Source organism: Crinia signifera, chromosome 12, assembly GCF_055691185.1.
Source record: "Crinia signifera chromosome 12, ASM5569118v1, whole genome shotgun sequence".
Classification (NCBI taxonomy): Eukaryota; Metazoa; Chordata; class Amphibia; order Anura; family Myobatrachidae; genus Crinia; species Crinia signifera.
The window spans coordinates 76,100,765-76,117,069 of NC_139228.1; the positions used below are offsets into that span (position 1 = coordinate 76,100,765).

Consider the following 16,305-nt stretch of genomic DNA (forward strand, 5'->3'; position numbering starts at 1 on the left):
CTCTGCCGTAGTCAGCAGCCGGTACCCATCGGACTTTGAGAGGCGCAGAGATGTTTCATCTTCCGCGCCTCTCATCCGAATGATTCTATTGGCCGCCTAGCGGCCAATCAGGAGCCGATTCAGCATGGGCAGGTAAGTTCTGGAGGAAGGGACCCCTTCTTTGGGGGGTCTCCACTCCCCCAAGACCCCTGCCCATGCTGACCGGTCAGGGGGATGAATGCTTTGACCGGGGGGACTTGTATAAAAAGTCTCCCCCCAGCTGTAGCATTACCCTGCTGGCTGGTTGGGTCCGGTGCTGGTTCTTGAAATACGGGGGACCACTACTCATTTTGTCCCCCGTATTTTGGGAACCAGGACCGGCCCTTGAGCCTGGTGCTGGTTTTATAAAATCCAGGGGAACCCTATTTGTTTTGCCCTGTGATTTTATGAAACCAGGACCGGCTCTTTGAGCCTGAGGCTGGTTATGCTCAGGAGGGGGGACCCCACGCTGTTTTTTTAACGTTTTTTTTTAAAACCGGAATCGCATGTTTTGAAATGTGCACATTTTCATGACTGAAAATGCGCACATTTCCATGACTTAAAATTGCCACAAATCGCAGCATATCACACTTTTTAGCCGCTTATTCGCATCCCATTTAATATGCGATTTACACATGAAAAATGCGGGGAAAAAAAGTGCGATTTGGTGCAATTTTAAAAAGTGAGAAAAACTCTCATTCCATTAAATGTCACCCATAGAATTTCCGGAATTTAATGCTTTCACATACCTTCAAATTAAACACTTTGTAGATTCCCTACACTTCCCCACCCAATCTCACTTAAAATCTCCATTGGAGCGTCTCTGTTTGGATGAACCCATCATGAAGGGAATGATCTCTTCTTTATATAATGGAAGATAGATTCATGGTCCCTTATACGAGAGAGATTATCTAAAAATTAAATTTCTACTCTGGTTAAAGAAAATGCCTATAACATTTATTATCGCTGGTACTTGGCACCTGTTAGACTAAATAGAATATATAGTTCTGCTTCGCCCCTATGCTGGAGAGGTTGTGGAGAGTCCGGCACCTTTTTACACATATGGTGGACATGCCCTAAAATTGTAGATTATTGGGAAGAAGTGGCAAATTTGTTGGGCAAAGTGTTACTTACTTAAATTGTTAGGGAACCATGGTCCTTTCTTTGGGACATCCCATAGCTTTTCTAGACCCTCCTTTAGAAAAACTAGCATCCCAGATACTTAGCGCTGCAAGGTGTCTAGTTGCCTCACACTGGAAAAACCTGGACCCCCTTCCCCTCAAACATTGACAAATAAAATATGGTTTGTAGCTTCAGCGGAGAAGATAACAGCTTTTCTACAGAACAAATCCATAAAATGTATTCAAATACGGAATCCTTGGTTTGTTTTTACTCAATCTCTTTGTGGCAGAAAAACCACTGACCATCTTGAAAGTTATGTAATCTAATTCTAAATTGAGACCTCTTCAATGGTAATTCTTTAACATTCCTTTCAAAACTTCTTTTTTCCTTTCAAAAACTCCCGGGCAAACCCATTAAATTATTAAGTTCATTAAACTTATATTTTTCTTTTACCTTCTATAATATTCACCTTTATCATTTAAACTGTTAAGTAAGAATTAATATATATATATGTAATGCAGTTTACAATTTAAAGAACATGTCTTTAAAACATAGTTTATAGCAACACTTGTGTCATTTCATTATTTTTTGTTTAAAAAATAAGATTGATTTAAAATTTTTATGGCGCAAAGTACTTTCTATATTTTGAACAGTCACAGTGTACTATGTAAAATTTTCATGGACATTGTCCATTTTTAATGTATGTATTTCTTGAATTTCTTGTATATTGTAAATTGTAAATCAAAAGATCATTTGAATAAAATATATTGATTAAAAAAAACACATAGAAGGCAATCCCATTTATTAATTGCTCAATTTAAACAATATAAAGATAACCACACAGTAAAACATCAGGAACTGCGGGTCGTGTGACTTTGCTATGGTCATGTGATCCGGAAGATCATTATATAGAGAGCATTGATTAACCGTTTATGCACTCAAAGTTAATTAATAAACCTACTTATTTTGATGGGAAGGCTGGCATCAATCACGCAGAGAGAGTCTGGCTTCCAGATATAATTGATTGTCTCCGTGTCCGTTATTAAACACATGGAGCACCACTGCACTGGTAGCCGGAAGTGCGTCATCTGTGTTCTAGTTTGCTGGCGGGCATGTGTTGGAATAGCACCCGCCATCTTGTGATTGGCGGATGTATCCATTATTTTCTGTCTGGATAGCGGGTTTGGGTTAAAGTGGCGCCCGCTATCTTGTGATTGGCAAATGACTCCACTGCTGTATATTTTATACTAAACGTAAGTGGGATAAATATGTAGATGTCCTCGCCATAATTTGGTTGGCGAGTTAACCCTCAATCAGTTATTATAGATTTAAAATGTCTCTTAGTCAGAAATCATAAATTTATAACGATAGTGCCGCAGGACATATTTTTTCACAGTTTCTCAATGATTTAAATATGAGTTAAATATAGAAGTATTTAACAGTATGTCAACAGTGTATTTTTGTAAAGCCTCATGATTAAGCAAGAAAATAGTAACATTTATGGCTGCAGTACACAAGTCTATTTATAAAGTGCGGTTTAGTATCATTAGACATGCTTTTTATGTAAATAATTATTCTATATACATAAAATATAAAACATATCTACAACAATAATGTCAATTCTTCAAAGTAAAGGGCCACACGTGTAGTGTACGAAAAGTTGAAAAAAGCACAGAGGACCCTACATCTCCTAGTAATGGGGTACAAGGAAAAGCATGGACCTAGTGAATAAGACATAAAGTATTATTTGATAACGTTATTTGATTCTATGTTACCAGTACTCAGGATACCCATTACTTGTTTGTTAGTAGCTACCATATTTGTTCACAGCGCATTTTACGTGCTTTGGGCCCAGGGCCGGTGCAAGGCACCGGAGCGCCCCAGGCGAGTCGGGGTGGGGGCGCCCCGGTGCCGGGGGGAGGGAGGGGGGGTGGTACCTGTGTAAAAAAATTGCTGCCCCGGCGTCCCTGCAGTGCTGGGGCGGTCAGGGGTGTCCGTGCCGTAGGGGTACCTGCGGCGCCATCATGTGTATAAAGCTGGCTGCGGCCGGCGGGGTCCCTGTAGTGAATAGCAAATAACTAGCGCTTCCCACACCGCCGCTCGCATACCGCTAGTTATTTGCTATTCACTACAGGGACCCCGCCGGCCGCAGCCAAACTTTATACACATGACGGCGCCGCAGGTACCCCTACGGCACGGAAACCCCTGACCGCCCCAGCACTGCAGGGATGCCGGGGCAGCAATTTTTTTACACAGTTCGCTGGGGGGTGAGGGGCGAACTGCCGCCCTCCAGGTGCCGGCGCCCTAGGCAAATGCCTAGAGCTGCCTAGTGGTGGCGCCGGCCCTGTTTGGGCCTGATACAGACCTGTTCGCTAGGCTGCATGTAAACAGGTAAATGCACCCCCCGGCCGAATTCCCCCCCCCCCCCCATTGCGCAAATCTCCTTGCTAGCATGCTAACACATCCCCTCGCATGCGGGCCACACAGCTGTAAAATCATTTGATGTTTCCTCACCATCAAATAATTGTATTGCTGTTCATAATGAAAGGTCAGCCTGGACTGGCTTTTCATTTCGAATTCATGAGAGAGAGAGTTTTCCAATTTTTTTTTAAAGCAGAATCAATTAGTACATGGCAAAATCAACCAGTTTTTTTAGTGTAAATGATTGACACTTTTTTAACCTACCTGATGTACCTGATGCAGGGCCGGATTAAAGCAGGGGCAAAGGGTGTCAGTACCATTAAGCTCCCCTATAGCTAGGGACCCCCAGCGGTTGGCATGTATTTTCCAAAAAGTATTTTCTTTTTTTTTAGCTAAAGGTTTTGTGCATGGGTAGTGCTGCAGCTGCACCTATCTGCCAATGTGACAATGATTAATGGTGCTGAGCATGGGGTGCCGAGGCACAATGACATTACTGGGAGTTGCACAAGAGGGCAGAGGCTGAGATGTTTATGCTGAGCTCTGATTGGTGGAGCTTATTACATGCTTCTCAGGCCCATGAAGGACAGCAGCAGCCAAGTCATGGGAAGGTTTTTAATCAGAGGCAGCACTGGGACTGTGAGGTCTCCAACAGTCTTACAGAGTAAGCAGTTACCCATTGACCAAGATTATACTGCCTTTACTCTGTGTTTTGATAGTGTAATATTCTCCCATGCATTTTGCGGCCAGTAATGACAAGTGCAAGGGGGCCCCCCTGTATAAAGTGCACCGGGACCCCCGAAGGCTTAATCTGGCACTGACCTGATGCGATCTGGCTTTCCAGAGGTGTGTACTGGTGCCTGGTACGATCGGGCTTCCTAGAGGTGTGTGCTGGTGAGCAGGGTCTAAATAGAAAATGATATTGGTTAAAAAAAAAAACATGTTTGTCCCATGCCAGGATTTGATGCGTTTGGTTCACCTCCAACGATTATTGTTCCACTGCCTGCAAGACAGGATTAACTGAGTACTAGTAAAAGTATTTATTAACAATAGAACTATAGTCACATTTTCTATTTATATCTGGGTGAGTTACTACAATTTATACCCTACTGTTTCTTCTCTACGCTGACATGGCACCCTTTTCTACATTTGAGGTGACGGTTCGAGGTGAAGAGGATATATTCAGATGCAAGACTATCCAACACTGGGACAATATTGGACATGGATTCCACATCTCTATATATAGGTTTACACTATCCCCATGGGATGCAGTCAAAATCCCGACAGGGTCAAAATCCCGAATGGGTCATAATACCGACAAGGACAAAATCCGGACAAGGACAAAATCCCGACATTTAAAATCCCGACAAGGACAAAATCCCGACATTTAACCCCTTCCTGACACAGCCAGTTTTTGCGTTCCTGACAGAGCCATTTTTTTCAAATCGGACATGTATCACTTAAGTGGGGATAACTTTTTTTTGCTTTTACTTATCCCAGTGATTTTGAGATTGTTTTCTCGTGACACATTGTACTTCAAGTTAGTGGTAAATTTGGGTCGATACAGTCTGTGTTTTTTTGTGAAAAATACCAAAATGTCGTAAAAAAATGGAAAATTTAGCAATTTGCAAAATGTAAAATTTTCTGCTTGTGAGACAAATAATCATACCACTCAAAATAGTTAATAACTAACATAGACCATATGTCTACTTTATGTTTCCATCATTATTTCAACTTCCTTTTAATTTTTTTGGACACTAGGAGGCTTACAATATGAATAGCAAATTTTCAAATTTTCAAGAAAATTTCAAACACTGATTTTTTTAGGGACCAGTTCAGTTCTGATGTGACTTTGAGGGACTTGTATGTGAGACACCCCCATAAATGATGCCATTTCAAAAACTGCACCCCTCACAGTATTCAAAACAGCATTTTGGAAGTTTGTTAACCCTTTAGGTGTTTCACAGGAATTAAAACAAAGTGTAGGTGAAATTTCAAAATTTCATTTTTTTTGCAGATTTGCAATTTTAATACATTTTTCTAAGGAACACAGTAGATTTTACTAGAGAAATGTGACTAAAAATTGATTCCCCCAATTCTTTTGTTTTCAAAAATATCCTATATGTGGCCCTAGTGTGCACGTTGACCAAACCACAGGCTTCATAATAGAAGGAGCACCTACTTGATTTTGGAGCCTCCTTTTTATGAGATTATTTTTTAGGCACCATGTAGGTTTCTAGGCACCATAAGATGCTAAAATTTAGGAACCCCCCCACAAGTGACCCCATTTTGCAAACTACACCCTTCAGGGAATTCATTTAGGGGTATAGTGTACATTTCAAACCCCCAGGGGTTTCACCAATTTTGATACAACTGGGCTGTGAAAATGAAAAAATTTAATTTTTCATTTTCACAGCTCAGTTGTATCAAAATTGGTGAAACCCCTGGGGGTTTGAAATGTACACTATACCCCCTGATGAATTCCCTGAAGGGTGTAGTTTGCAAAATGGGGTCACTTGTGGGGGGGTTCCACTGTATGGGTGCTTCAGGGGTCATTCAACCAGAATCTGTGCTGCAAAATCCAAATATCACTCCTTCCCTTCTGAGTCCTGCCATGCACCCAACTGGTATTTTTTGGTCACATGTGAGGCATTGCCATACTCGGGAGAAATTGGGGCACAGATTTTGGGGTGCTTTGTCTCCTTCATTCCTTGCGAAAATGAAACATTTTGAGCCAGATCTGCATTTTTGTGTAAAAAAATGTAATTTTTTACACAAAAATGCAGTTCTGGCTCAAAATTTTTCATTTTCGCAAGGAATGAAGGAGACAAAGCACCCCAAAATCTGTGCCCCAATTTCTCCCGAGTACGGCAATGCCTCATATGTGACCAAAAAATACCATTTGGGTGCATGGCAGGACTCAGAAGGGAAGGAGTGATATTTGGTGGTGGAATGAATGGTGGGTGCTATGTCGCATTAGCAAGACCCCCGAAGCACCAATACAGTGGAACCCCCCCACATGTGACCCCATTTTGCTCACCAGCTTTGGGAGGGGGGCTGGCGCTGCGGCTGGTGGGGGGGTGGGAGGGGTGCTGGCGCTGCGGCAGCCGGGTGGGTGGGAGGGGGGGCTGCCGGGTGGGAGGGGGGGGGGTGGGAGGGGGGGGGGGGGTGGGAGGGGGGGGGGTGGGAGGGGGGGGGCGGCTGGCGATCGGTGGTGATCGGTGCTGTACTTAACAGCACCGATCACTGTATATATATATATATATATATATATGTGTGTGTGTGTATATATATATATATATATATATATATGTGTATATATATATATATACACACACATATATATATATATATATATATATATATATGTGTACATATATACACATATATACATATATACACATATATATATATATATATATATATATATATATATATATATATATATATATATAGTTCATTTAATCCCATTCACATAAAAATCTTATTCTTCCTCCTGCTGTGCTGCGGCTGGCGGGGGGGTGGGAGGGGGGCTGGCGCTGCGGCTGCTGGCTGGGTGGGAGGGAGGCTGCCGGGTGGGAGGGAGGGCGGGCTGCCGTTCGGTGGTGATCGGTGCTGTACTTAACAGCACCGATCACCACCGATCTCTGTGTTACCGAGCGGCTTAGCCGCCGGTAACACAGAAAACGCTGCAATTGGCTGGTCACTTTTGAACAGCCAATCGCAGCGATCGCCGACCGGGGGGGGCACCCCTGCCCCCCCTGGGCGGCGAGGGGGGATGTCTGCTGTCAGGGACAGCAGACATCTCCAAACTGTCACCGCGTCTATAGACGCGGTGACAGTTAGAACTCATGACGTACATTTACGCCATGTGTCGGGAAGTCCTTCCCGACCATGACGTAAATGTACGTCAAATGTCGGGAAGGGGTTAAAATCCCGACAGGGTCAAAATACCGACATATAGAATGTACAGGTGAAACAGTCAACATGACTTTCCGTCGACAGGTCGCAAGGTCGGCATGGGTTTTTTTCACTGTTCTTTGACCCGACATGTGCCGACAGGCGGTATTTCATGCCCTACCATCCACTAGGGCGTGGTGGGAGAATTTTTTGGGGGTCAAAAAACCCATGTCGACCTCGCGACCTGTCGACGGAAAGTCATGTTGACTGTTTCCCCTGTACATTCTATATGTCGGTATTTTGACCCTGCCGGGATTTTAAATGTCGGGATTTTGTCCTTGTCGGGATTTTAAATGTCGGGATTTTGTCCTTGTCGGTATTATGACCCATTCGGGATTTTGACTCTGTCGGGATTTTAACTGTCGGGATTTCATACCGAATCCATCCCCACACCTGAATGTATTACTTACTGTGGCAGAGACAGCTTCTCTCCACATGAGAGAGTAATGTGGAGGATCCAGACCAAGTTTTGGAGCAATAGCAGCAACAAGCTGGTGTAATCAGCAGCACCGGTTCTCTCTTGATTTAAGTGTTTCCAGGGCAGAAGAACATTGCTCTTGAAGGTGGATTAGCTGCCCAAGTAATAGGCCAGGGTGTTGGCTACAGTAGGGACCACTGGAGCTTCCTGAAGTGCTTGTATTATGCTGTGACCTGTATGCTGCAAACGCTGTAACCATCATGACTGTGCTGATTACCTGCTATGACACAAAAAGACCAACAGCGGGATGTACTAAGCCGAAAATGCAGCAACACCCCTGTTTTACCGCATTTTTAAATTTACCAATACCCATCCGTACCGTCTTCGGCAGGCAGGGTATCGCCACCCTTGGGCTGGTGATACCCTATAGAAGCCTATGCGCTTCTATCGCCGCCTGCTGCCCGTGCCCCCCTCCCCATCCTCCATGCTACTCCTCCTCCCCCAGCAGCATGTCAAAGCCGGGGATGTCCTTCCGGCTACAGGGGGGGAGAGGAGATGCTGGGGACACCGCAGAGCCCAGGAGTTGACAGAGACCCCCCGCAGACCACAATACAGGTATCGTGAGAGGCCTCCGTCACCGCACCACGATGCCAGCCGCATATGTTAGTACAGTACATATGCGCTGGCATCGCGGAGGCCGGGCAGCGAGGGGGGCCGATGTATATTAATACATCCCACCCCAAGACTTTATCTGATCCAGTGTATGGGCTCAATTCATCACAGTACCCTGTGACCGATTAGAGCTTATGACATTTTGTGTAAAATAAACTGTACTTGTGGACTAAGAACACCCTTCCTACAAAACATTCCTTATTCATTTCATTGACTAATTTATTTCTGGGACTATTCCGTACAAAGAAATACTATACACTATACATTATGCTAAATATTAACACTAATATCTATATACCTTCTGTTGCAGCAGTTCCCAACCTTTTTTCTCTCCCAAACACCTTGATTAGGCTTTTCATTTATGAGTACCCCCTCCTTCTAATTTAAAATATCCACAGTACTTATAAGTGGAGTGGAAGTGAGCGATATGTGCATCATTGTGTGTGTCTTTATTAAGGAGTTGCGGATGAGTAGTGTGTAGTCAGAAATTGGGTCCTTCTGTGTCTGGCCACTGACTGTGTATTGTCTCCGGAGTTCCTGCTAATATCTGAAGGGGTACTTCTGCTCCTTCACAATTCTGGCTGGCTCAGGGGGCAAGTATCACTGAGACCCCATCACCCACCGCGGATTGCAGCACAGGCAGTGATAAACAGCTGTCGGGGATGCAGAGCGGTTGTCAAATGGAATATGAAGCCACAGCCTGCCGCTCAATGAAAGGATGGCATGCTGGTTGAAGGGAAGGAGTGGGTGGTGAGGAAATGCTGGCGCCGGCAGCTGCACATGGAGGTTAAGTGGGAAGCGAGGAATGTTCTTTGCTGTTCAGCTAATGCAGCGCACAGTGCAGATCCCTCTTGACTTCACAAGAGAAAAAGTAAGACTGATTGCAGTGTGTGTATATGTATAATTTTCTATATGGTCAGCCCCTGGAGTTCTCATTCCATATTGTGTTTGTGCTCCAACATATATTTTGTCTCCGGGCAACTTTGATGAAGTTACACCACTGCCTGAAGGATTAATTCTGCTAATTCCTCCACCTGTGTTAGCATGGGGCAGATGGTCACTGATGTCTGAGAGCTCCCAGTGGATTTCTGGTTGGGCAAAAGCACAAAGAGACTATGATGACGCTGCAGATAGAACCGGACGTGATGGTACTTGGTTTGTCTCCATGGCAATGGGAGACTTCTTCCACCATCAGATTTCTTCTTGCTCCACCTTTTACCAATAAGTACCCCCAACTGGCCTGCAGTGTACCCCCAGGTTGGGAACCACTGTTCTATTGTTTTTGGAGATTAGAGACATCTCCCTTATTGGAGCTGCTAGGAATAATGCAAAGATCCCAGAGTGCAGTAATACCCAGATATCTGTCCTATGCTGAAATAGCAGAAACAATGGCCCTTATTCAGATCTGAGCTCAGTACAAATTTGTTCTCAAAATGGGCAAAACCGTGTGCACTGCAGTTGGGGCAGATGTAACATGTCCAGATAGAGTTAGATTTGTGTGAGTTAATTTGTTTCTGTGCAGGATAAATACTGGCTGCGTTATTTTTACACTGCAATTTAGATTTCAGTTTCAACACACCCTACCCAAATGTAACTCTCTCTGCACATGTTACATCTGCCCCACCTGCAGTGCACACGGTTTTGCCCATTTTGAGAACAAATTTGTACTGGGATCAGATCTGAATAAGGGCCAATGTGTATAGAAAAAAGGGAAAACAAATGTAAAAAAACAAGAAAAATGTAGTCAAATAGATTTGAGACATGATGGATTAATTTTTTTTAAATTTAATTCATAAAAGTAATTAAAAAACAGTAAAACACATATAATGGTGGCATATATTTCAATTAAATAAAAAGCGAGCAATACATACAGGTTGAGTATCCCTTATCCGAAATGCTCGGGACCACAAGCATTCCGGATAAGGGAATATTCCGGTTTTTGGAATATTTTTTTTTTAGCCATACTTACCTGCCCCTGGTGGGTCCCCGATGGTCCCTCGGCGTCCATGGAGTCCTCCGGCGTCCACGGCAGGCCACCAGCACCGTCTCCGTCGTCTCCAGCGGTCCCAGGAGTGCTTTGCGCAAGTTCCCAGGCGCGCCGGTGACGCCACCGGCGCGCGTGCGCACTCGCGCAAAGCACTTCTGGGACCGCTGGAGACACCGGAGAGGATGCTGAAGGCCTGCTATGGACGCCGGAGGACTTGGTAAGTATTAAAAGAGGGTTAGGGGGGGGGGGGATTTGAATTATTCCAAAAAAAACACGGTTTTTGGAATAATTCGGATACGGGATGCCCGGATACGGGATACCCGACCTGTACTTACAGTTTGCCAATAACTAGTGGAAAATGTGGACAGTCCCCAAATAGAAAAGCATTGTAAAGTTTATCTCCTCAAGGTCCACTTTATAATTCTGTATGTACTACCAATCTCAGGGAATCTTGTGAACAGAAGGCTTTTCTGTCCTCTGCAGTGACATGTCCTCAAGTTTCTTCCTTTTGCCCTAAATCAAACCTAGAGGCCAACCATCCCATAGGTCCTAAGGTTTCTTTTTTACAAGGTGGGAGGTCCAGGTCATCACATGCTGCATCTGGACATCCTCAGAGGGCTAACCCCACTGAGAAGCCCGCCTCAGTGTTTAAGGCCGGCCTCTTCTCTTTCTGATTACAACCACTGACTCTTGGCCCCTTTTCATTACACACGCTCACACAGATTAACTGGCTTCTCCAGAAATGTATTGTCCAGAAGCCAGACGAGTTCTTTCGGTTTTTTCTCAACCTTAAGTCACTCAATGTTTTCCTTCAGGGTTCCACATGGAATCACTCAGATCTACTATTCATACCTTGGAACTGGGGGATATTATGGCATCTATGGATATGAGGTATGCATATTTAAATATTCCTTTTTGAGATTATCACCAACAATATCTTTTTTGTATCCCTCTTTGGGTGTTTACTAACATCATATAATGGTGATGGCGACCCTCCATGGATGCCAGGGATAGGGTGCAGTTAGATCAAGCTACACCTTCCAGAATTATTGGATGCCCCATGCATCTCTTGACAACATATTGGAGCTTTGAGACATTTACCATAGGTCCCATTTTCTCATTGGTCATCTGAATTGGGCAGTCCTTCGTACAAGGCTGAGGCACCTGTCAAAGGTGGAAAAAAGAATGAACCTGGATCACACTGGGTGATTCGGGGTCAGGTGCGCCTGTCAAAGGTGGTATCACGTTTTTATGGGTGGCCCTCTACCAATCTAACCTTGGCACTTTTGATCTATGTGGTTATTTAACAAGCTTATATTTGGCTCATAGTTCATTCTGGCTTTGGACCATTCACCGGTCAGTGAAGACATTGTGAGTGGCTTGGAATGGCGCTTCTGCAGAAGAACTCTGCAGGACAGCTACATGATTATCAAGCTTTTATTTGTTTTTCTGGATTTTACACCTTTAGTTCTAGAGATGCTAGTTTTGGAAAACAGATCCTCAGCTCAGTACAGGAATGTATCCTCTCTTCAGGGCTGAAACTGGGATTTTCATTACCTGGGGCAAGGTAGAAATTTAGTTTTGCTCCATCTCCCGCTTCCCTCTACTCAGAGAAAATTATTTTTACAGCATATTAGCAGAGGTGTACACCTTCTGGGTGCCAGTGTGAATTTGCTATTGCATCCTAGCAGCAGAAGCATGTTCTGTGTTGTACCTACCCACATTTTGTTCCTCTGGAAGCCAGAATATACTAAATTCAAACTGTGTTGGGCCCAAGAAAGTTTAATATTGAGAGTGCAGTGGTGTGATATTAGCATGTACCGTACCAGCTAGTATAATATTAGTATGCTTGGGAATACTAGTTTATTTAATATTGTTGTTCTGGGTTATACTGGCTGGTATGATATTAGCATGTTTGAGAGCGCAATGTTGTATGATTAATACATACTGTAAATACCCAACCAGATTGCATAAGTTGGTAAATAAGGCGATTGCTACCACAAGGAGCCCTGCAGTAGGGTTTTCTCTATAGTAAATGTACTCTTAATTGTCATAAAGTGATGGTAAAACCTGTTTTGTGTTTATTTTTATAAGGTCATTCCCTAAGTAAAGAAGATGGGTGCCACTCTCCGTACAATTCAATTGGAGAAGACCAGATTTCACACGATCTTCATGCAGACACTGAAAAACCTCCACCAAAACAGCAGAGGAATCAGGGGAGGTATACAGGTAGCTCATCGGAAGAAGTGTACAGAGAGAGCCCTGCAAATACAGAAAGTACAGCTTCCAGTGAGGAGCAAGATGACATCACAGAAACTCTAGCCAGTCCGCGTGTAGTATACACATGTAGTGAATGTGGAGATTGTTTCAATGAACAGTCAGTATTTATTGTACACCAAAGGACCCATACTAAAGAGAGAAACTCTATTAATAAACATGATAAAAACTTGTGTTCCACTAGACCTCAAGGAGTCCAAACAGGTGAACACGTATCTACCCGACTCCGAAATAGAAGGCACATAACATACAGCTCAGGCACCATCACAGAAAGGAAGATCCAGACAGAACCAAAATCATTTGTGTGTAAAGAGTGTGGCAAATGCTTTACTCAGAATGCTAGCCTTATTGTACACAAAAGGACACACACAGGAGAAAGACCTCATACCTGCAAAGTGTGCCTGAAAAGCTTCATTAGTGGGTCATACCTGGTCATGCATCAACGGGTCCACACAGGAGAGAGACCATATGTCTGCAAAGACTGCGGTAAAAGGTTTATTAGTAGCTCAAACCTGATCATACACCAGAGAGTTCACACTGGGGAGAAACCGTATCTCTGCACAGAATGTGGGAAGTGTTTTGGCCACAGCTCACATTTAGTGAGGCACCAAAAGGTCCACACTGGCGAGAGACCTTTCACTTGTGCAGAATGTGGAAAGTCTTTCTCTCGAAGTTCACATTTGATTAGACATCAGACCATTCACATGAGAAGTTTGCCAAATGCGACCCTGTGACATTTTGCACAGATTAATGTATGTATTATGACAGTCTTGTAAGTAAAACTTCCATTTGACTGCAGTTCTTTATGTACTGTACAAATAACATTTCAAGATATTGTATATTTCTCATTGTATTGGTATATAAAATACATGTTTATGGGCTTGTAAAAAAATGAGCAGCATATGTTGAGTAAAAAGCTTCAGGTGGAATGTTTTCCTGCTCCACTTGTGGTGGTGTTTTTTTTTTTTCAGTTCAAGCAGCCCGTTCAGTCAAATCTATTGATAGTTTTACAAATGTTCTTATTTCGGACTTAGGGCAATGGATTTGGTTGGCACCAGGGAACTTGTCAGAATCTGGACAGGAATCAAAACCAAAAAAGAAAAAGAGCAATCTCTATTTTATTTTAAAATATGAAGTTTTTATTGATGTACATTTAAAGATATCAATTTTGTCTATGTTACCTAGCTCTATATCATGTATCATAAAACAGTGAAAATAAAGAAAATATGACCAACTGTTTTTTATGTCCAGTATGTCCAAATATCAATACTAACAGTACAGGAATTTTAGCAACCTATATTCAGGTGACTGTTTATACAATACACTAAGGGGTTTATTCTAGTTCATTCTTTCTGACAAAATCCTTCTTAGATGGACAAAACCATGTGCACTGCAGGGGGGCAGATGTAACATGTGCAGAGAGAATTAGATTTGGGTGAGTTTTTTTGTTTCTGTGCAGGGAAAATACTGACTGCATGATTTTACACTTCAATATAGATCTCACTTTGAAGAAAAACCCCACCCAAATCTAATTCTCTCTGCACAAGTTACATCTGCCCCACCCGCAGTGCACATGGTTTTGTCCATTTAAGAAGGATTTTGTCAGAAAGAATGAACTAGAATAACCCCCTAAGTTATATCAGACTGCAAATATTGGTGTCAAGACTGTATTGGAATTTTACATTTGTGTTGGTGACATCAATAATACCTAGGGTGACCAACTCATCCCTTTAATCCGGGACACATATTAATTGCTTTCACCTGGTTTTAAACTGCCACAGAACCTGTGTAATTAATATGTGTCCCGGATTAAAGGGATGAGTTGGTAACCCTAATAATACCATATATTAGTGACACAAGCAATGCAAAACTGAGGTTTGAATAATGTATTTTCCTCACCTGGTTAGGTCAGCGAGTCTCATGGAGACTCAATAAGATAAAAAAGTATAAAAACAATAATAAATACAAATGTGGATACAAATATAATGGAAATATAGTACAAATACAATACACAAAGTTGTCAATCAATGTGTTTTGTGATGTAAGTGTATATAGTGTGATGTAGTATTAAATACTAAATACAAAAATATCTTGTTAACCACAATGTTTTGTTTGTTGTGTTTAGGGAATACATGTGATGCAGGGAGATTAATATAATAACACTGAATTAAAATGGTGACATTTTCACATGTATAAGTTGGAGGATACCAGAGCAATATTTAGAATGTTATGTCATTTTATTCATACACATTGATTGTATCCATAATATGTGAATACCCTGATAGATTATGCGGAAAGTATCAATACTGTCATAGAAGATTTGTAAATGTTAAAAAGTATTCATATGGTCCATATCACATTTCTACTTCCAGTCTTTGTTATTCAATGAACAGAGGACAGTCTGATGAGAGTGTGGAAGGCAGTAGGGATGCCAATCCCGGGGCATTTTTTTAATCCCGGAATCCGGGATTGAAAAATGATCAATCCCGGGATTGGCATCCCTAGTTCGCAGGCGTGTAACCCATACCCACCCCCACACCAGCCGACCCGCACATTTACTTACATTGGCAGGCGGCCGGGAGCGGAGTGGGTTCGGAGGTGCAAGGTGTCTCTGGGTGCGTGCACCTCATCAGCAGCTGAAGAAGAATCAGGCAGGCAGGCTGCAGGTGAAGGCCTGGGTGGGCAGGCGCAGGAGAAGAGGTGGGGGGCAGGCGGAAAGGAGAAGGGGTGTGCAGGCGGCCAGGAGAAGGGACAGGCATGAGAAGGGGTCACAGCAGGACGGCCGGCGTGGCCTGTGCAGCGTAACCGTCATGCTGCGCAGGCCGCACGCCGGGGTCAGGAAAAGCCGAGCAGCGTCTGAGTGAGTGCTCAGATGCTGCCCGGCATTAGACTGCGCATGCGGTAATCCCGAAATCCTGGGTTTGGATACTGCAATCCCGGGATTGAAATCCCAAACTTTTTAGGGCCAAATCCCGGGATCCCGCCAATCCCGGGATTGGCCACCCTAGAAGGCAGGTCAGGGATAAATGAAATAATACTAGCCTCCAATCTTTCAAGCTTTCCCTGAAAACTCACCTTTTCAGGCAAGCCTATCATATTTAAGTTCCACATGCATATCACTCTGAGGCACTTATGTAATTTATAGCTTCCCAACTTGGTGGGACTGTTATACTATTGCTGATGCCTGTCCTTGTGTTTCCCATCTATGTCCCTATAGATTGTAAGCTTGCAGCAGCGCCCTTTTACCTCTATGCCTGTCTGTTGTTATCCAGTTTGTTCTATCACTGTGAGCAATAAAGAAACTGTAACGGAATCTGCTGCACTATATAAGACGCTGTAACGGGATCTGCTGCGCTATATAAGACACTGTAATGGAATCTGCTGCGCTATATAAGAAACTGTTGCGCTATATAAGAAACTGTAACGGAATCTG

The 16,305-nt window shown here is 43.3% G+C and overlaps 1 protein-coding gene across 7 annotated transcripts in view; it reads left to right on the plus strand.

Moving 5' to 3' along the window:
* Nucleotides 1–14,224, plus strand: part of LOC146050389 (uncharacterized) — a 100,608-nt gene extending 86,384 nt beyond the window's left edge. For 5 of the 7 annotated variants that reach the window (XM_083167369.1, XM_083167372.1, XM_083167373.1 and 2 more), the window contains one exon: nucleotides 12,690–14,223. In XM_083167369.1, coding sequence (XP_083023495.1) covers nucleotides 12,690–13,606 — 917 coding nt within the window. In that variant the 3' untranslated portion in view covers nucleotides 13,607–14,223. Of the gene's footprint in view, nucleotides 1–11,410; nucleotides 11,487–12,689 lie in introns of all 7 variants that reach the window. The other 2 variants (XM_083167375.1, XM_083167370.1) reach the window with 2 other exon arrangements.
* Nucleotides 14,225–16,305: the final 2,081 nt, after the last annotated feature.